The sequence below is a fragment of the Phaethon aethereus genome, assembly GCF_964289735.1.
Source record: "Phaethon aethereus genome assembly, chromosome: 4".
Taxonomy (NCBI): domain Eukaryota; kingdom Metazoa; phylum Chordata; class Aves; order Phaethontiformes; family Phaethontidae; genus Phaethon; species Phaethon aethereus.
The window spans coordinates 78,621,298-78,643,698 of record NC_138578.1 but is presented as its reverse complement, the minus strand read 5'-3'; the positions used below and the strand labels follow the sequence as shown (position 1 = coordinate 78,643,698).

At 42.6% G+C, this 22,401-nt stretch overlaps 1 protein-coding gene across 1 annotated transcript; it reads right to left on the bottom strand.

Moving 5' to 3' along the window:
- Window positions 1-795: 795 nt before the first annotated feature.
- On the bottom strand, window positions 796-22,249 carry PTCD3 (pentatricopeptide repeat domain 3; the record flags this gene model as incomplete). The annotated part of the gene is made up of 24 exons (XM_081998926.1): window positions 796-871; window positions 1,637-1,795; window positions 3,385-3,426; window positions 4,293-4,441; window positions 5,472-5,557; window positions 6,733-6,823; window positions 6,917-6,995; window positions 8,081-8,184; window positions 8,706-8,734; window positions 10,337-10,420; window positions 11,328-11,378; window positions 12,449-12,593; window positions 13,264-13,346; window positions 13,631-13,691; window positions 13,793-13,880; window positions 14,205-14,278; window positions 15,036-15,145; window positions 16,227-16,350; window positions 16,777-16,881; window positions 18,214-18,282; window positions 19,036-19,081; window positions 20,084-20,123; window positions 20,779-20,828; window positions 22,155-22,249. 24 exons carry the CDS (start codon window positions 22,247-22,249, stop codon window positions 796-798), a joined length of 2,040 nt encoding a protein of 679 aa, XP_081855052.1.
- Window positions 22,250-22,401: the final 152 nt, after the last annotated feature.

Here is a 22,401-nt window from a genome sequence, read left to right as displayed (position 1 = left end):
GTAACTACCTCAGAAAAACCCCTTGAAGCTTCCTCTACAAGCCAAGAACAGGACAGCACAGTCACCTCGTTAGCCTTTTTGCTGTATTCTGTATGAACTTTACTTACTCTCTCATGGAGCAGCAGCAACACTTTGTAATCAGCAGGTTTTGTGTGGGGATTATCAGAATACAGCTGTATTTAGTGTCAGCCATTTATTAGATGCAGTCTCCAGCTGTACAAAGTGTAGCTTTTTAACATGTACAGTCCAAAGGCTGTTCTAAAACACCAAAAAGGATAACACCACCACAGGTGATGAGTACTGCATTACTTAGAGCATTTACATACAAAGTAAACTTCATATTTAAGTAGTTCATTAAAGTTAGCTGGAAAGGAATTAAATCTGGCACAGGTTTATGCTGCAGCAGGTCCAAGGTAAGTCTTGCTCTAGCTGTGAAAGTCTTGTAGCTGTCGAGCAGCCTCCAGGAAGCAGAACTCCTCTCAGGGCAGCCCTCCAGTACCACAGCCATGCTGTTTAAACAGGCAGGAGCTAGCTCATGCAGGCAGTGGTGTGGAAGAGACTGCGTTGGCATAGTGCACACTGTGTTAAGTGACCAAGAACATTAAACAGGACAGCTTCTAGCTTGCTCCAATGAGGACAATGTACTCTTGCCAAGCAGGTCCCATATTGGAGCTTAGCAGTGCTGCAGCACTTCCCAGAAGCTGTCCCTTCAGTGACTTCACTTCTCACAGAGGCCTCCTGGCATCAAGGCAGCAGTTGCTCCCGGTTTTCCCAAGGGGAAGACAAGAGGGACAGCTAGTCCCGGTCACTGTCGCTGTCACTGTCACTATCGCTGCTGTCGCTGTCTGACTTGATACTCTCCAATGTCTTCCTGCAGATGGAAAACAGTCCAGTAATCAGTCACCTGACTGTGGCTTTTGCTTGAAAAGAGATCCCAAAACACAGGGTAAACCCCTGCCAAAGAGAACATTATGGGCTGGCTTGATGCCTACTACCCTCAAAGAACAGGTCCACCCAGCATTTGGTAGAAGCACACCCACCTCCTTACAGAAAAGCAGACTTCAATTCACCACTCCAATTAAGTGGTGGGCCAGCTGTCAAGGGTGCTGGACTTCTATCTATTCATTCCCTTAGACCAGTCTACTGGCTCCAAACTGTGGTCCTCAAGGCTAAGCCCATTGTCTGAGCTTGGCTGTGTCACCTCAGAAATGAACTACAGTGGCTGGCCCGGTGTACTGAAGATTGACCACAAGCCTCAGAACCCAGCAGCCACATGCAGGGCCATCCTGTACCACTTCCTGGCTTTTACTAGCTTGCCATCGCTGTCTTTTAGGTGCCCAGACCCAGCTAGGAAAAGCTTCTAGGAAAAAAAGGTGATAGCAGATTAGAATGGTGGATAAGGCTAACTCCATCATGGAAAGTTACCTTCCCTCCTAAGTGGGACTAATACAGCATGGAACCAAAAACCGAGGGGTTATTTTGGGGCTGTGAATTGACCAGAGTCAACACAAAAGCACATTATTCTGAAGCCAGTTCTCTGCCACCTTGGTGGAGAAACCTTTCTGGAGGAATTAGCCCTCCAACACCTGGTCTCTACTACACCCCTTCAGCAGTAACATGAAGTACTCCAACTTACTTCTGCTTTTCAGAGAGTTCAAATTCCTTCTCCATTCTGCTTTTAAGCCTTTGAGATGAAGGAAGACCGAGGGACACCGCCAGCTTTACCAGCTTAATTGCCTCATCTGGGCAATTGGTTTGTTTAGCACAGTTCAAGAACTCATCCATCACCTGGTCACTGCAAAAGCAAAGGCAAAGAGTGACTATTCACAGAGCCCCAGGTAAGGTGGCCATTAAGTTACACAGGTGCTTTAGAGAGGGAGAGGAGGTGACAGATTTTCAGGTCACTCAACCAGCCCAATTCTGCTCCTGCCAAAGCCATTAGGAATTTCACCTCAGCCCTGGGTTGGGGCACTTGGGAACTCCTATCCTAGCAGAAAGCAATACTTCTCCTTGCACAAAAACAGAGGGAAGAAGCCCACTGCTCAGGATAAGGATGCCACAACCTTCCACTCTTCACAGTGCTCACATCAGGCCCTCACCCTCTTTTACATGGCTGGCAGAGATAAAGAAACAGTATAACAGCACTTTAAATCAAAGGCAGGCGTCTCACTGCCAGAGGCTGCCATGCTGTCCATGGGCACTGGAGCCGCTGACAGCTGGCTCTGCTCTGCCAGCTCTATTCCATGTTGAAGTGCTGGCTCTGCTCCTTCGTCACCTGTGACAGCTGCTGGAGACACCTCTCTCACCTTTAGGCAGGGAAACATGTTAAGTGTTTGCAGCTGGTGCCACAGGGAGCTTGGCAGAGAAGGGAAGGCAGGGGACAGTTCAAAAAGAAAAGCCTCTGATCCATTTGGTAACAGCAGGGAAAACTACTTTCCTTCCCTTCACATTCATAACCCATGGCAACCACAAACTATCAGCTACACCAGGATGTCAGAAGGAGAGTTCTTCTCCTTTTCCCCTTCCCCAAATTGAGACAGGGGCTCTGATGTGGCTTGGCAGCACCAAGGCTTCCTTGGGCCACACCAGTGGCAGTCTGCAGAGCAGGGCGAGCACACAGTGCCACGAACAGCTGCCTGCGGTACCACATGCCCTCACTGGTGCAGGCAGCCACCGAGAATGTTGTGCCTCTTGGTGGAATTTCCATCTCCAACGTAAGATGTAAGGTGTTCATTTCTGTGAGCACTAAGCAGTTGTTTGGGTTTTGTTGCTTGCTTGGTTGTTTAAATGCATTACTATTCCTTAAAAGTTGTTTCCTACTTCAAATAGAATTTTTTCCTCGAAAATTCTGAGAAAAGCTAACTGTTGTAGCCTAACAGGGTATCACTTAAGATTCGATAAACTTGTCTTCAGAAATGCAGACACCTCTGAAGCACCTATGCTTGGTTAATAGCATATTCAAATTTTTTTGAGCACATGGGAAATGAGATGTTCTCAAGAGTCCTGCTTAGACTAATTTATAATGCCAAGTTAATCAGTGGCACTGTTCTCCATGTCCCAGAGATCCACTCAATGACATCTCAAGGATCAACCACTTTAAACCCCCCTCTTTGCATTTTCAACATTTTTTGAGACAGAAAGGTCTTGGAACACATCAGTTAGATAAACAAACACCTATGCTCACAGGGACAGACACACACATTCACACTTCAGAAGTAACAATAAGATATGGACCACTACTGTCAGTTATAATTGAGGGTTCAACTAGGTGACCTTTAAAGGTCCCTTCCAACCCAAACTGTTCTATGATTCTATTATAGCAGTGCCAAGATCTCGGCCACAGAGGAGGCTCAGTATCTGAAGTCAGAACCTAAAAGTACTCACGTGGGAATTCTATTAATTTGCTGGAAGCGCTGCATCATGTTCCTGTTCAAAAGAAAACAAAATAATAATTAACAAACACAACAACACACAGGGACAGATATTAAATCTCTTGGATAAGCTCCACTGAAACACAGGCAAGCTCAATTTCACGAAACAATCTTCCCCACAGATCTGAAACAGATCCATGCCGTGTTCTCACAGATGCAAAGTGTACCAGCTAACACCACATAAGAAATTTTATGTTAAAATGTTAACTACTACAGAAAAAAAGTGTAGCTGGTGGCAAATCTACTTTAAAATATTAACGTATTTTTAGAAGTGTACTTGCCACTTCTTTGTTTCAAATGAATCAGTGCAAAGAGAACATCTGTATTTAACAGGAAATAGCTCAGAACCTTTAATTGAAGGCTAGATATTTTAACCAGTATTTCAAGTTGAGAGCAAGTAGGACAGTAAATTCTAGCTACTGGAGAGTTCTAAAAATATTCTCTTCAGAGTTTTAATTCAGGTTAATTCTAATTAAAAGCTTAATTAAACTCTAGTTAATCTCCTTAGCAGTTTGAATTCCAAAGAGTTCTAAAAATTAGAAAATGGGAAGCTGTAGGAAATCAGCAGTGCTTAGTCAAGTGATAATCAAACCCTACCTTGTCATAAGCAGCTGTAACGATGCCCTAAGCCTGTCGCTACATTAAATTCTAAACCATTTTTAAGTCAGACAACTGTAACTTGGTGCCAAGAAGGAAAAATAAAATTAAGAAAAAACCCCACCACATTCCCAGCAGGATTTATCCCCTCCCTTTGTCTGCGCTAGCATTCCAAGGCAATCAGTTGTTAGCTTTTGATTTTTGTGATTAAGCCTTGAGTTACAGTGTCAGCAAGCCAACAACTCATGACAGCCATGGACATACCAAGCGTCCTGGGTTCTCCCAGCCCTGGAAAACAACAGAGCAACATGTCCCAGCGCACGGCCCGTCCATTCTAATGGGACTTGCTCCCTCCCGGTTTGCTCATGGGCAGCTTTGATGTCTTCAGCACACTTGGCAAACGCCAGTTGAATCTGTGAAAAAGATTGTGCTATTAATCCCAAAACCACTAGAACTAATGTATACTTTTCAGTGCAATTCCTCCTATGGATTCTACAGGTCTGCCCTGTATGTGATTTAAGTTTGTGAATGAACAGTGGTTATCCCTGGCAGAAAAACCTCTCACTTCTGTCAGGACAATTGTACCCAAGACAGCTTTGCAGGGACAGCTGTACCTCAGAGACCTCTGCAGTACGCATAAGCCTTTAACCCTCTTCAGCTCAAGAAACCAGTTACTGCAATGTCATCTTTGGTAAAAATCCCTGAATTCTGTCACGTGCTTCCCCAAAGATGTGGCTGGCTGGGCTGGAGTACTCTTCCAAACCCTGGTAAGGAAGCGATCCTCTTCTGTGTTAATCTGAGGTTTCTCTACAGGTTGGAGACAATCCAAAGGGCTTAGGAGGCCTTGAAAAGCTCACATAGATCTGGAAATTTGTAATGGCATATGCACTGAAACTGGACCAACCAGGGACAATAAAAGAAGACTTAAATACAGTCTGTATGCAGAAACGGGGAGACATCTGTACTCTTTTCACTAAGCTTCAGTACTGGTTTTGGGTAGGATAGACTTAAATTTCTTCACAGTAGCTTGTATGGGACTGTGTTTTGAATTTGTGATGAAAGTTGTGTTGGTAACATAGGGATGTTTTCATTACTGCTGAGCAGTGCTTACACAGAGCCAAGGCCTTTTCTGTCTCTCACCCCACCCTACCAGTGAGGAGGCTGGGGGTGCACAAGAAGCTGGGAGGGGACACAGCTGGGACAGCTGACCCTGACTGACCAGAGGGATATTCCATACCATACAACGCCATGCTCAGCGTATAAAGCTGGGACAAAGAAGAAGGAAGGGGGGGATGTTCGGAGTGATGGTATTTGTCTTCCCAAGTAACCATCACACATGATAGAGCCTGCTTTCCTGGAGATGGCTGAACCCTTGCCTGCCGATGGGAAGTGCTGAATTAATTCCTTGTTTGGCTTTGCTTGCATGAGCGGCTTTTGCTTTACCTCATCAGGGTGCTGGTCCCTGCTCATCAAAGACAAGAGCTCTTCCAACAGGTCTTGTTTCCTATTAAACCCCAGCTGTTTCATATCTGTTTAGAGAAAGGCAGTAGTTACTATGTGTGACCGGTTCCCCCTGCTCCCAACTCCTGGTAATATGGTCAGCATAACTAAAGCCATTTTATAAGGCGAATGGTCATTCTTTGTGACTGAGCAGGTGACATATTAGTTCCCTTTCCCCTCATTATCAGGCCTTGAAGGTCCTGTGCACCTAGTATATGAACCAAACAGACTTCTTCCCCTCCCTGCTGGCCTCAAGATTCCTGGGTGCCAGGCTGACTACTCCCCTTATTAACGGCCTTAAAAGGTCCCAGGCACCCAGCCAACCCGGTGGTGGTGACGACTCCGTCAGAAAACAGGGAAGGTAACAGCACACAGAGCGCTATCTATAAAATCAAGCAGTTACAAGTCCTAAGTGGGAACTTGGATCTGAACTGCTGTTGGACAGTGAGACCCATGACCCCCTGGTGGCCAGGGACACATCTACCGTCTTCTGTTTCCTCCAAGGACTGAGTGGTGACTCATTCTTTTAGATTTTTTTTTTTTTGAGGCTAGACTATGATTTTTATGTTGATACAGCAAACTATGTACTAAGACTTGACCCGATCTGCAGAGAGTCCAGGCGATTAGAAACCGTAAGCTAAGCAGTGCTATAAAATTCTCTATTACACTATTTACAAAATTGTACTAGACTGATTCTGCTTACAGAAATCCTGTGCTATTCTGATTATAAATTCTACGCTATGCTAACCGTAAAATCCTGTTAAGAAAATAAAGCTTTAATTGTAACTACTAATTAGTGCTGTCATCATTCTGCCAAGGATCCCTAAAAGAACCTGTCTGTCCCCTCAATGTTGGGTGAGGATACTTTGTGTGCTGAAGCCTGTATCTGCATTCTTGTCTCCTCTTCTTAAGGGGCAAAGAACAGGCACATAATTTAAATGAGTAAAAACTGGGATGTTGGTTAAGGTACTAGCCTCTGGTAAGCATTCAGTTTTCCAAGACACCAACGCTGAATTATGACACAGCCACCATCTCTCTGATAGTCTGTACTATCGGTTCCCTAAGCCCCACCACTGTGCTAAGGAATAATGTCCCCCATACCGAAGCACCTCATCATCTGAGCACTGAGGAGTTCCCCGACTACCTCCCACTTTGCATTGCTCCTGACTTCTATCAAACAAACTGCCATATGGCTATCACTAACCTTCCCAGACTGAAGGGACCGCTTCCAAGTGGTTGGCTGCATCCAGTGCTTGAAGGAGATCCAATATATTTTTAGGAGTTGGATAGAAGAGCTGATGAAGGAAGAGAATCGTTTCAGTAAACTGTAACTGTTCTGTTTCTCCATACTAAAGCTTTGAAGCTTGCTTACCCTAATATACACTTACCGAAGGGGACATTTCTTTGTACCATTTCAAGACAACATCAATTTGTTCCATCATACACAACAATGAAAAGAATTTTGACCTAGAGAGGGGAAAAATGTTCTAATTCAGTAATGATTAGATCAACTAAACCATACAGATGCAACAGCAAATGATGGTGTTCTGATCAAATTTGTATTGCAGATCAGGGAAATTTTACTGTGTGATTGCAATACTCCATACAATTAAAAAAGCTGTAGCACTTTATGAGAGAACTTAATGCTGACAGTAGGTAATTGGCAGAATTAATTATAAGATAGACCATCACATTTTAAAATCCCGAAAAAATGCAATCTCCCTGCCTGACGCCAGGTTTGAGGTATCTGAATCTGTCTCAAATGCAATCTCTGGTTAAGAACAACTTTAAGATGTGAACTAAATTAACCTTGTTACTTGTGCAAGTTCACAATACAAGCCTGGGACCTTGATCCAATGCACTAACTAGGAAAAATGTCCTTACATCAAGAAATTAATTTCCAATAATTTCCCTTGATTTATTTCCAGGCTAAATAAGGTAAAATCATATGAATCATCCCGCCCCTGAAACTGCATCTTATTTTGATGATAATTATTTTTCATTAATTTACTGCAGCATTTCTCGTTCCAGTGCCTAAACAGGCTTTTCTTCAAATCAGTATGCTCCAAGTACTTAATTACATTCAGTGACTGTAGCACTTAATTACATTGGCAAAGATGTTTCAGATGCCATGATTACAGTCTCAAATGGTGGAACTACACAGGAGTTTTGTGCCTAAATACACCTGCAGCACTGCAACCTCTCTCTGCAACACCAAGCAGAGAGCTAGGCCTGACCTGTATGCCATTTTGGTGTTAGCTCCTAAGTGGACAACAAGATTGTAGAAAATACAGCTGGTTGGTAAAGTTTTCAATGGGTATTAAGCTAAACTGATGCTCTAAGACACTTTATTTCAGTTCAGGCCAGGCCACAAACTGATAATAAATCCGAAGCTATCACTTGTTCTGAAGAGGGACCTAATTCCCAAACTGCATATATAATAACCAGCTGGTGTTCAGCAAACCATCCTTCCAGACAATGTTCGAATCCTAGTTTGTATTTAAACTGACAACAATACATAAGATGCTGAATGTAAGCTGCACTTCACTCACCAGTAGGCATTTAGCCGAACCATGTCCAAAAATTTCCAGTTGTCTCCCTTCTCCATTGCCTTATTTAACCGATAGGCAAGCCTGATATCCTTAAGATCACAGCACTGCAATAAACCAGTTAGATTTTAAAGCTACCCCATATAACAATAGATCCCTCTGAGACTCACTTTCACAAAGGTATGAAGGGTCATGAGCTGAGAGCAAACATTTTTAACAGGATGCAGTTCAGTGCAGTAACTGCCTAGGCATTCTGTTTAGCTGAGACAAATGTGCAGCTCTGCCAGTGGGTGAAAGCTTTCCAAGCTAAACTGTCATCTTCTGGTCAGGAGACTGTCTGACCGCTGCAGTGTCACTAGAAGCAGGAGGTAGGGCACAGAAGACGGGGACTTAGGCAGCCATCCCGAGCAAGAGATGCACATATCACAGGCATGCAAGTTACCAATTTAGAAGGTACCAAGCAAAAAAACTGCAGTTACGGAGGAAAGTTACAGAGGTGATGAACACAGGTGAAAAAGGGAAAGAGATTAAGAGCTAAACCTTGTATGACAGGGTGGAAAACTCACAGGCAATTCTCAAACAGCTGGAGGGCTCTAAAGAATTCGGATTGCAGGGAAGAGGCACTTACCACTTGCATAGCGGTGGCAAAAAAGTTGGCTGAAAGGAAGAAAGTAAGAGTCTGTTAGCTTCAAACTTTGAAGTAGACATAACAGCAGCTCATTAACCCAGCCTCCCAGAGGACAGGTGAGACACGTTCAGTTTGAAAGCTGAATGTGTAGCATAGTTTGACAATGTAGCAGTGACCTTCACTTTGCATGTAGAGACTTTGATGTGGCATGAATTTTGCCAGCCAGTGTTCTGGAGGCAACTGTACTGCCATGCTTTTGGAGACAGATTTAAGCAGATGACCTATGTGACTTTAGGCAGTTTTACAAAAGCTACATTGTCTTGTTTGATGCAAGACAGCATGTATGTGTCTAACAGGCAGGCTACAAAAAAGGCAGCCACATCACCCATCTCCCCTATTTACTCCAGTGGAAGAGAGCACATGCAACAGAGACAGGCATTCAGGCAGGTTACCCACCCCTTTGGTACACCCCAAAGCTGCCCAAGAACACACAACTGCCCCCTGAAAATGTCTCCTTCCCGTTTTCTAAGGCTTTGACTCTGGCTTTGTAACTGACACTTCAAAGCAGCATGGAGACTGATGCTGCCTGAGGGAGGCAAAGAAAGCCACAGCGGGAGGAAGAACATAAACTATCCGGCTCAGTAGCTCATTTCATTTGTGTGGTGAGAATTTTGGAGAGGTGTTTTTGGTTTTCTGAAGGAAACATAAGGGCACTGGATGCTATCAGAGCCTGAAACCACGGCTGGCTGTGGTAGCAAAGTGGTGGAAAGAACTGTAAGGCAATTGACTTAAAACCATTAGGTACAGTAGACACATAGCAGGACAGAAGCAACCAAAAGAGATGTACAACATTCTGACTATTTCCAGGCTTCTTTCCAAGGACAAAAAAAAAAAAGTTGGCAGGGTAACCTAATATGCTTCTCCAACATAGCACCTCCTAATCTATCTTTGCTCTTCAAGTGGACAAAAACTGTATCAACTCCTCGCTAGTTTCCTGAAGCATGCACCATAATGTAATTCTTCATCCTATCATTTATAGAAATGTCAGTTGCTTAAAAGTGGCTTCCAACACTTATGTTAACACCATGTTTTACACAGCATGACTACAGACTCCTCTTTGCCACACTGGTCTTGAGATTGAAGCTGCATCTACTTCCAAACATACAGAAAGGCTTATGAACATCCGAGGGCAAAGTTGTGCACACACAGATGGCAGAAAGAGTCTGTGAATCCTTCTGAAAAGGATTAGGAAGAACTAGAATAGGAACTCACACCACACAACAAAAAAAACCTGCTGTTCACCAGACATGTATCATTTCATGAAGCTGCTAGCAGATGTTCCTCCTTAAACGAGTCTTGTAAATAGCCTTGTGTTTTTTATTCTGTGGGGTTCAAATGCTTATTCACATGGGCTACACTCCTACTTCCACACAGAAGCCAGTGCACCAATGCACAGCACAACCTCCTGGCACTGGAATTTGTCCTACTTTGTCTCCAGAAAGTATTAGAAGGGACTAATATAAGCAAATTGCATGCATTTTTCCTAGCTGGGTAGAACTACCTGAAATTTGTAAGTACCTTTTCACCCAAGCTTAATGAATGCAGATTGTCAGATATCTTGAAGTCCCTACCGTCATCAGGGTCCTGGGGAGTGAAACTCCTCTTTTCAACGTCATCTAGCACCTCAGAGATTATGCCTGATGGGAGAAGATCAACTGCGGAACAGACAAGCAACATCACACCTCAGTTGTGCTAAGCATTTCATTACTGAAGAGCGTCAGCTTGCAAATATAATATGGAAATAGAAACAAGCAACATGATTTCAAATAAGTGTCATGATTCTCATGGTGCTCCACACTACCTGCAATTTTATTTGTTCTAAAATTTGCCCTACTATTTCAGATTTCCACAGCACAACAGGGCAGATTCTTAGCAAGGAATCAAACAGGCCTGGAAGTTTGTCTGTTAGAAGGCTGCACTAGGAAAAGCAAGGAATCTCATAAACACACACACACAAAAATTCAAAATGGAAAAAAAAAAACCAAGGAAAAAAACAACCAAACCCAGAGAGACTCCACAGCAGTTCCTCCTCAGTTGTTAAAACACAAGGACTGCAGTTATGACTACTGTGCCTATTCTCTTCCCACACCCAGATTTTTGGTTAAAGCATCTCCAACAGTTGGGCTCCTGCCTTCTAACACAGCTGTATTTCAAGACAGGTCCGATGCACAGAACTGTTGCAGAAAAACAGAATCCCTGTGCAACCAATTCCCTGTGGCAGTCTATGAAATCACATGCATTATAGTCAGATCCAGCCTCCACAGAGAAGCGAGTGCCATTTGCTCTTTAGCTTTATCAATTTGTGGCCACAAATGGAAAGGAAATGGGCTTTCTTTCCAGTTCTGCCCATTCTCAAAACACAAGGACTCTTCCCTCCCTGTCAGAGGCTATGATCTCTGGAGCTTTTTCTTCACTCAAGCAGAATCAGACTGCACAGGTTAACACTAGGACTGCACACAAAAGAGGTTGACTTTTAATCCATAAATGGAAAATTGGAAAAGCATTTAAGGCATATGTTAAACAGGACATGACAATTCATGAATGAGTTGATATTGCACGTACCGCCTCTATAAAATATAGAAATAAGATGATCATATGTTGCAAGGCTAGGCTCTGAAAAGCAAAAACATTGACGTTACTTCGACATTCTTAGCTGAGTTTTATGCCCGAGCTCTAATTCAGAGCCTCCAGCTCTTGCAGTAAGGCAGCATGCATAAATTTACTCCCATTTCTGCCCCCCATCCACCCTAATGCTGGACCAGACCGCACATACACACGTCAAAACTGGGAGAGAGGGTATCTGACGGTGGACCACCAGCTGAACCATCATATTGCTAGAGGGTGAACAGCCAAGCTTCCCTGCTCTAAATTAAAAGCCAAAATATTTCATAGCTAGTTTCCCTTCTGCTCATGAACACATCCTTAGCGTATCAACAAGCATGTTACTGGGGCAAAGCACACTCCCTAAGACATCACATAGTTGTGCCGCTATTCCCTGGTTTTGCAATGTTTATTTGACATCAAAAAACATCACCTAAATCAAAAGCTTTTTTTCTGTAGAGATGTAGATATATAGATCTGAACTGGCTTGGGTGGCTTGTGAAGTAAATCTCCTTGATCTATGGGAAGCTAACAGACTCATCTGAGAGCTGCAAGTATATCTTCATACTATTCACTCTTTCTACAGCAGTACTACAATAAAGACCCAGTTGAGAAAGAGTCCATGGGGCAGGACACACTCCCCCACTGCGTACATGCACCTGTTCTTCAGTAGCTAACTACAGGTAAAAATGTTAACGATAAACATGCTCCTAACCTAAAAGACTAGTAGAAGCATCAAAATGCTTCATTATTTGACCTAAGGGGCTAAGTGCACCCATTATATTGTAGTTAGTAATGAACACTGAACAAAGGCTCTGACATGATGATTCAATTTGAAATCCACAGGCACTGGCTTGCTGAGTGGCCACAGCTCAGTACTTACATGTTTTTATTTCTCAATTCTCTTGGAAAAGGAAACAAATATTCAAGTTGAGAACACAGTGAGAAATGCTTTTTTCCACAAGCCCTGGACTTCTTCCCTGCAACTAGGAATGAATCACTGTGTTGTTTCCTGCTGTACTCTTCGAGTTAGCTATTCTGGAGGTGGAATTAGAATAGAACAACCATTCTGGTTCTCTTACCTATATCAAGTGCTTCCATTTCCTTTATTACCAGTAAAGACATACTTCTGCCTACACCACCACATCTTCTCAGAATCTTCAGTAAAGCATTAAAAGTTAGCAGATTTGGTTGCACTTTCTGTTGAGCCATATGATTCAGGAAGACCTTAAACAAAATCCCCAAACCCTTAGTGCTTCACATGTAGGTAGGTATGCATACATTTCCTCAATATAATCCTCCTCACCCCCTTCAAGTGAATGACTCTACCTCAACTGACCATTTATTAAGGGAGTACCATCTAATTTTTAATTAATTTGACCAAAAAACAAGACTACAAAATCACATCAGATTAGATCTTGGAGAATTGTGCCTAGAACATGAAAGACTTTTTTAATTTATGAACTAATTTTCCTTTCTGTTATGTCATTAAAACTGGAGCCTCTAATGTTACTCCTCAAAATTCCATTTCTATCACACCACCATGAATTCAAACAGTTTGATTCAACAATTCAAAGAGCTTTTATCTAGAATTGTTTGTTTGCTTTATCTCCCAGCAGAATTTCCCAATTACTTTCTGTCTGGACAGTTCTTGGATCAGGTGTGTTCTCACAAGGCAAACCGTTCTGCAAGGGCAAGGTTGGATTTTGTACATTTTCCACTTCTCAATAGTTAGTTTGTATGTTTAAACTAGTATACTTCCTTTGCAGCAAGTATTAGTATCTTTGTACAAAGCTCTTGTTTTTAGGCTTCTAACAGCTGCAAAATGCTACTGATAAAGCAGACCCAGCTCCTACATGCTTACCCCTTCCCCAACTCTTCCGCTCTACCTCCTTACCTTGGCTAATTCCCATCTCTCTAAGAACCTCTCCTTTAGATATGGGACTGCTGTAATCAGCGCGTTGAAGGTGTGCACATCAGCTGGAAAACGTAAGATAATTCATTTGAACTGACAATTATATTCTACAGAAAACAGTTTGTTCTAACGTGGCTCAGTTTTTGGCGAAGTCTCATGCAAACCTGTTTCCAGTGAGCCGGCCACATGCCAGCTGCACTGAAATAACCAGTTTGCATTCAGCTCCCATGATTTAGCTGAGGTCCGTACCCCTGCGCCAATCATCATTGCCATGAAACAAATATTCACGTACCCAACAACTGGTTTCTGCCACTTAGAAGACCACAAGTCAAAACCAGGAAACACTTACCCTTGTGTCTTTCATTCAGCAAGTCTATGTACATGTCATAAGCTTTAGCAGAAGCCCCGTGCTGCAAAAAGCAAAAAAACCAACAAAAATAAACACTCTCTAGGACTGTGTGAGATTTCACAAGCTGAAGAAAGTCCTCTCAGCACTGAAAGATAACTTTACCTTCACCATCCCACGGATCATTGTGCAATAGGAGTGTGCATTCCTCTCTGGCATTATCTTAAATATCCTTTCAGCACTGTTATTCTCCCTAGAATCAATGAACAAGCTGAATGTTAAAGAACTTAAGAAAAGATACCTTTAGGAAAAAGAGTTCAACATGCAGAACAAAATAACGGGCTGTACTCCCAAGGGCTGTCATGCAAATATATTATTTGTGATACTCTGAGCTATTCTACAATCACTTGCTAGATTTCCATCAACAACTTAAAAGATCAGCAAACACAGATGTATTTAAAAAGTAACACCTGCAAGCATGGGCTGCTAAAAAGTTTTTAAAGTCTGTTTTATAACAACAATGCATGTGCACAACCCACAACCCCCGCATACAGAATATTGGCAACATTTTCCATACCTCCATCTAGAGCCAAATGACTGTGAATCTCTTTGAAATTGTCTCTTTGGAGCCTTCTGCTCTGAAGCATTCTCCTGGACAGATTTTTGCAGAAATAAGTTTCTCAGAGTTCAAAGTTATGTTTAAAGGTCAAATGACGTGATTTGGTAAGAACACAGTAGTTCAGCTGCAATTTATATGCTACCAAATTTTAATGGGTTACATTAAAATAATTTCCATTATAATGTTCAGGAAGCAATAACTAGATTAAGAATACTGTTTATGTTATTAGACATACTAACAAAGCAAATTATATGCATTTGTGGAGTTGGTGGGAATCATTAGACTATAGCAAATACTCTGTAAAATCCTTTCTCCCTCAACAGTCTTCCCAGGGACAAGTATTGTGCAACAGGTCTACTACTACTGTACCCTGCAACCTGATACTCTGAAGTCACACAAGGAACCCTCAACTTCACTGAAATCTAGTTATTATTTTTCAGACTGAAAGAAAATTAATTAGCTGGTTTTACACTAGAGGGACTAGAGTTCTTCACAAGCAACTATAAAAACAAGGCTGTCATTGAGAAACAGTTATTTAAGTGCAGTTCAGCAGAACTAAGCCAAGACAGGATTCCAGCTGCTAAGCTCAGCTTTACAGAAACTACTTTTGCTAGTAGGTCAGACACAGGATTGTTATAACTGCCATATCTCTAGGGAATGCTGACTGCACCTGAACCACCTCATACCATCTCCCATGCGGATAGCCACAGTACAAAAAACTTGACATCATCTTGATACGCTCCCAGTATGTATGAAAGAAGTAACTAGGGATCTGGAAGGTTTTCATACCCCTGGTTCTTCCAAATCCTCTTTTTCTTCTTCTGGAGTAGATTCACCATCTCCATAGAAGCATAACAAATCTAAAAGGCTGTTTGTGGTCTCCAGAGATACAGGGGTACCTACAGAAAATGAGGATGTACAACAGTTGCAGAGAAAGTAAAGAACACAACATTCTACAGCTGTATCAGAAAACTTTCAAACACCCAGTTATGCCACTTTGTTCCCTTTCGACATAACGGCGTTCTCTAGTAAGTCTGTAAAACCTGGGTGGGACAGTAATACTCCCACAAATCCATTCATAGCAGGAGACAGTTTTAACACTGAGGTAAAGTATCTGTTTTTCTGTGAAAGCCATTGAAACGGTAGAGTTTTCCTGACCAAGTGGGAGAAGGAAGTGGTTAGCTGGCAGCCAAAACTGAAGCAGCACAAGCCCGACACAACATCCAAAATTTCTACTGCTCTTCAGAACTCCTGGTAGGATACATCCTGCTGTGACGACCACTTTGTGTGGTTTCACTTTCTATGAAACAGATTTAAAACCAACAAGAGAGCTATTTGATGGAATCCTCTCCATTCCTTCTTATAGTGGATATCAGAAGGTCTCACCTTCCCAGTAAGTTTTCCTTCTTCAGAGGCTGTGACAGTTACAGTTTTCTACTGCTTCCTCCTCATTCACACATGACAGAGAGAGGGTCCAAATTAAGGAAGAACTGAGAAAGACTCATTTATTGAGGGCAGGTCCACAGGAGGGGCACTCAGCTGGTACACTATACCAGTCCAACACAGCAGCAAAGTACTCAGCACAGATGTAGCTTATACCAACCAAAATGCTACTGCACGATGGCCTTTGTAGGCAGAACAGTATCGCTCAATCACACAGCATCTGCTCACAACAGGCCCTACCCTATTGCATCACAAATTCTTCCCTTTGGAAGAGAAGAAAAAAAACCTCAACATCGTATCACCTGCTTCTTGATCAGGAAATCATTTGTTCTCTGTATCACCAAAGTGACACGTCAGACGGGCAGTGGATAAGGAGGGCCCAATAATTCTGGAGAACCACCTCACAAGACCAGAGTCAGCTGTGAAAGTCAGCAACATAATCATGAAGTTGCCTTCATAACCTGTGCCATCTACTAACATATTTTTGCCACAATTTAAGTAGAGCTCCACCACAGAATCTGGCAGGTGACCACATACCTGCTTGTATGAGCTGATCGAACAGGCTCACAGAATCTTTCACCCTTCTGAGGTGGATACGCTCTTTCAGAGCTTCCTCACTCACTCCTTCAATCTGAGGTGTAAGTGTCTCAGGCATCAAGCACTAAGAGCAAAGAGTGCAAGTTAGACACGAGCTCAAACCTCCTCTAAACAATTGTTAAACCACTAAGTATCTTGTTCTTCACTCAGTACACTGATTGGATAATCTCCCAACACTCCCAGCCTAACAGCAGCAGTCCTTTTGGTGATGAAGGACAACACATCCTGATCTCCAACTTTCATGCTAGGAAGTCAGTATCTAAACAACATTTCTTTTCTTACTTTTATCTAAACAACCTGATATGACACTGAATTCCTATGGAAAAATGTTCACTTCAGAAACATAATGGAAATACAGCCCTGCTTTCATAGCTGTCTGCACAAGAGTTAACAAAACTATTCTTTTATGTTAGTTTTGGCCCAGGCTGACAGTTCATTTCACCACCTGCCAAAGCATGAATGTAATGAAAATGAAAAGCAAAAAGCTTACTGGTACGTTGGGCTCTGCAAAAGTCTTGTCAAAGTATTGAGGAAATTGCTTAATAATGTATTTTGCAGCATTTCTCCCAGACTCCTTCGACAATAAAAACAGACGCTGCATAGGAATGAGAGAGAATAACATAAAGAAACACTCAATTAAAAGGCTGAGAGTAAGAAAAATATTTACCATAACACTGAGCGATCTGATGGGCTCAAATCTGGAATGATTTGATGTCTTCCTTTTCAACTCTTAGTAAAAACACAGGCACAAGACAACATTCCAGATAACCCTTTCTGGTATTTATGCCAATATAAGAATGTCTATTCTTTGGATAAGACTGTAATTTACTTTCCTCTTACTCAGTCAAGGGACAAAGTTCTGTAGCAGACACATCTGAAATGCTGCACCTCAAGCTCAATGCAGTACCTCAAGCTCAAAAGCATCTTTCACTTTAGTTACGGCACTCAGATGTTTCTCTCCCTGCCTGTCGTTTCCAAGAGCATCATCTGATTCCCATCCACCGCTTTTCCTCAAGTTCTAAAGGCTGTTTAAAACTTTGTTTAGTTCTCCTTTGCTGTTTCTTTTAAAACTCTTCACATCTGACAGCTGTGTTCAGCCTTCTCAACAGCTTCACCTCTGGTACGCAAAAGAACTGAAGTTCTGTCGTAGCCGTATCACCGATCTGCCACAACATATCTCAGCTCCCAGTCTTCTCTTGCTACGCTCTAATTAACATTACACACAGCACTTCCTTCTTGCCCTCATTTCCAGTTCTGCTTTCTCCTGCCTCAGCTTCATGCTCTTTAATCTTATGCAAATATAACATCAGGGGAAGACTCCCTTCCTTCTTCCTTTCTATTATTATCTCAATACTACTATTTCCATAAGCCCAAGCTACCAAATAGTTGCTGTGTGATAAAGCTAAAATCCCTGGGGCTTGGCCAGGACAGTTAACTGATAACATGTAGTCTATGTAGTAACACACACCAAAGTGACCTTGTGTGTTTTAATTCATACATTTATTAAAATTTAATCAAATTGTAAGCACAAAATCTCAACACTTGCATTAAATTACCATATAGTCACAGTCTATGTCCAAGATAAAAAACCACAGTTTTAACAGGTTGAATACCTCATCTAAAGAATTACTGTTGGGAGTTATTTAACAGACTAAGAACATAGAGAAACAGAACAACTCAGCAGGTAGGCTGCTAACTTGCAGGAATGTTAACAGTGCTGTGTGGGCAGAAAGAAGAGATAACTGTCCAGAGAAATGCTACAGCCACTACACCTTCAGACATACACAGAGGAGAAAATTCTGAAAGAAATCTGATACTTCATTTTCTTTTGTAAATTAAACTAGGATGCAATAAATAGTTTTCATAGCCTAGATGAAAGGGGGAAAGAGTGGGGGAAGCTATCAAGGATTTGCAAGAAAATACCTACAGAATTGGCTGCATTTCTTGGCATAAGGAAAGGGTCATCATGGAACATATAATGAGCAGCAGTAGGATCCTGTAGAAAGGAGAACCCAGGATTGAAACATTTACAGTAATGTACACAAGCACGCTGCATGCATATTACACTGCCTTATGGAATTTAAGGCACAATGAACAGCTCCACTGTAACCACCACCTGATGCCCGTTTTACAAAAGCTCCACTGTTCAAAAGCTTTAGCCTATTTGGAAAAAGTTAAAAAAAAAAGCATTTCCATTATACACATACATGCAAGCTGACACAGTGACAACAAAAGGGTCCTTACTATAACATGACAAGCAATGAGTGCCCTGCAAAGCAAATAGGACCCCATCTGTAACAGGGAGCCGAGGGGACTTGCAGGATCAGATTAAATTTCCAGAATTCAAGACAGGCAGGATTAAAGAATGGCATCACAGCATTTACAGTTGTTGCCTAGCAAGAGGAGACACTGAGTGCTCTTTGCAAGGTTTACTTTCTGGACTGGGAATTGAGAAGAGGCAGTCTGGTTTAGGAAGGTGATCTGGTAAAGGAACTTGCTCCTGATGTTAGCAAAAGCCTTATCAAAATATTACAGCTTTTACTGGCAGTTGCAGCTCCCTCTCAGCACTGGAATGAGGCTTTAAGAACACAGCAAAAAGTGTTGAGCAAAGTGAAAACCCCGTAAAAAACGGATGTAAAAGTCCCATCTTTCATTTATGGCCAAAGTAGAAGAGTGAGCCTCCAAAGTGCAAGGCTATTGTGTGAGACGGACAAGCCAACCTATTTCCATGATCAACAGACGTACTTACCCTGTTCACAGTGGAAGCCAATGTTTGAAGAACCGCTAGCTTATCCCTAAACATAAAGGAGGTTTGATTAATACTCAGTTGCGGACTTTCAATGTTATGCAGTGCATTGTATGTAGAACAAGCACAGGGCTATCCTGGCCTGTAAGGATTTTCAGCTGTAGGAAATAATGGTTTTGCTGCACTTAGAAAATACCACTTTTCATAAAGGGAGAGAAAACTCAACCGCAAAAACGGTCTCAGTTCTGGAACAACAACAGGAAAAAGAAGAGCATGTGTCTTTCCTGCCACCACTCCTGCCCTTATTATATATTATCAAAGAAAGAACACAGGGAAGGGACACCAAAAGGATTCCCTGAATGCTCCTCAGAGACCCTCACCCATCTCAGTGATGGTTACATGAGTCCCTCCCCAAGACAAGTCTTGGGAGGAAAAAACCAAAACAAAACAAAACTAGATTTCTCAGGACTCCTCTGCGTGTGGATCCTTAAGACTTTGGTTGTGGTTCAAGCAAACAAGGAAAGGCCACTGAAAGTGTTTAGGTGAAGGTGGTCTCATCTTAGGTTTACATGAAGGCACCATTTGGCTATAAACTTAGTTTTTGCTGTACAGTCATGCAATTTCATCTTAAGTGGTTCCAACAAAATAGCTTTTGTTCACCTGCATAAATTCTAAACAGGATTCATTCAGCCAGCTATCAATGGTCAAGTTTATTTTGCTGAAAGAAACACATCTACATGCAGATGGCCAAATGAACTTGATTTTACAGATTACTAGCAAATGTGACCTTTTCAAAGAAACTGAACTGCACTTAAAATTGCAGTCCTATAGATGTTTTTAAAAGAAAGGTCAGGAACAGAGTGTACATACTCTGCACAGAGAGTAAGAGTCAAAAATATTCCCAGACCTCCCAGTCAGCAAGAAAGCCACTAATGGGACATTAAATCCAGGAATACGACGCATTTTCTTTTCAGCTTTGGTGGACAGATTACATTTAGATAATAATGATTTTCTTCAGGTCGATAGAAATATTCCAGCAGTAAACACTCACCAGGTTTTCTTTCGTGGGAGCACAATTTCTTCTCGAGTAACTATGAGAAACAGTATTATAATTGTTATTAGAAACAAACAGATGCCCAAAGAAAATCTTGACCTCGTGAAAATTAAATAGGACAATACCAAAAGAAGCAGCTAGAGGTTGTTAGTAAAGCACCTTAGCAAATTAATTCACAGCGGACCACGTGGGACCCCCTGATTACAACCCCCAGAGCCAAGGTGTGCAGAGGCACTTTTCCCACAGCCTCGGCATTGATGCTTCCATGAGCTGTTACTGCCTGGCAGAAACTTGTTCCCATGTGCAGCATGGCTCCAAGCACCCCAGCTTACTCTTCTCACAGAACCCGTAGCAGAAATACAGTAAGGAGTACATGGAAGAAGCAAGAACGTGAAGGAAACTGAGACGATTAAGGTGGAAAGCTCCTTATTTTTATTTTATAGTTTATTCCATTTCAAAGAACAACTGGACAGGTCATGGAACTTGACAACTCAGTTCAGGCTCCTGGAGCACAGAGCTGGTTGGTGATGAGGGCAATCAAGTTAAGCCAGGAAATCTCTGCACAATGACAACAGGGGGAAAGAAAATCGAAGAAGGGGAAATAAGACATTCATGTCTTTATTTCCTGACATGCTATGTTGTTTGGGGATTAAAACAACCTATGCAATAAATTAGTAATTAAAACACCATACCTCCTGAATTGTCCACAGTCTTCTCAAGAGCTGCACTACTAGAAGAGCACCTATAAACCAGTAAGAGTTTTGAATTTATAGTAGTTACATTAATACAACAGAAGTAGATTAATGTAATTTTGTACTACAGGTCAGAATTAATTAAAACGTTAACGGGGAAAAGTAACTGAAAATGTTGCATTGTTAATAACGCCAGATTATTATAGTAAAACTCACGTTTGATGCCTCTCCTAAAAGCCCTAATTTCAAGAGAAAAGAACTTATACAAAGAAAATCATATTACATAAAATTCACAATTCTTTATTTTTGGTGCTAGCACAGCTCTAAATTAGTTTTCATGAATTAACTGCATCTTAGAAAGAAAATCCTGAACATAAATTAGAAAAGACAATTTATGTTTTAGAGATAGGATCTAGCTGAAAGTAGTCCCTTTTCTTAAATATTTTAGACCAGAACAGTGTTTACACAAGCAGACGACCCTGACTTGGGATGCAGGGAAATCAGATCTGTTTAGTCCAGATGCCCAGTCTCTACAGAGCTGCAGGCAGCACACTCACATTACCACAGCTGTAAAAAGCACATCCATATAAACTTGCTTCTGCTGCGTTATCACAAGCAGCTGCTTCGTGCTCGATTCAGTCACAGGACACAGCTCAGGTCTTTCTTAGAAATGCTCACTTTTTACTGCTTTTAACACAGATTAAAGCTTAATAAAAGTACTTTTATCTTTTTTTTGTCCTCAGCAATCTAACACTAAAGCCTTACTGTAACTCTAGCACCACGTGTTCTTCCACACTGATCTTGACCCTGACGGAGACGCTGTTAAGGTGCACTCTTACCTCTGTGCTTTCACTTTTTAGTGATACTGCATAATTGTTGCTGTTCCTATATGTCACATAAAACTTATTAGGTAAGACTTTACCATCCCAGATGCGAGTTATATTTTGCCGATAGAGTACCCAGCAGAGCGCGTCGTTTTCACTAGGGGCATACGCTGAACGCAACTTCCCCCCTTCATCTGCCTTTTCGTGAGATTCAGCTCTAGAAATCACTTAATACCTCAAACTCACTCCCCGGAGCGGCTCCGAACCGCAGAGCCCACCAAAGGTAGGGAAAAGCCCCAGAAGAGGGGCTCCTCCACAGACCCCACCATACCACCCCGCCTCGGCCTGCTCGGCAGGGGCACGAGGCATCACCGCGCATGCGCACAGCGCCTCGCTGCTCAGCAACGCCTACTGTCCATGCGCGGCCTTTCGCGCCTCTACTGCCTAGGCACCTCTCTCCCCTACCCTCCACCCCCCCGCCCGTTGATTCTTTCACGGCGCCGCCACCGGGTCCGTCTCTTCCCGCCGCTGAGGAGAATGGTGGAACCTTACCGGTAGCGCTCTCGCCTCCCGCCCGGTAAGCAGCACCGCCTGCTCAGCGATACCACTTGCTGCCAGGAGCCAGCCCCCAGCCGCCGCGCCGCCATGCCGGCACTCGCGCAGTGCCCTCTGGGAAGGAGGGTGATACCACTCCCGCTGCGGGGGGGAGGCCGCCCCTCCGCAGCGGTGGTACCGCCCGGCTCCGCCTGTGCCCCTCCGACGGGGCCGCGTGGTGCTTTCAGTTGCGCAGCACCTTCGG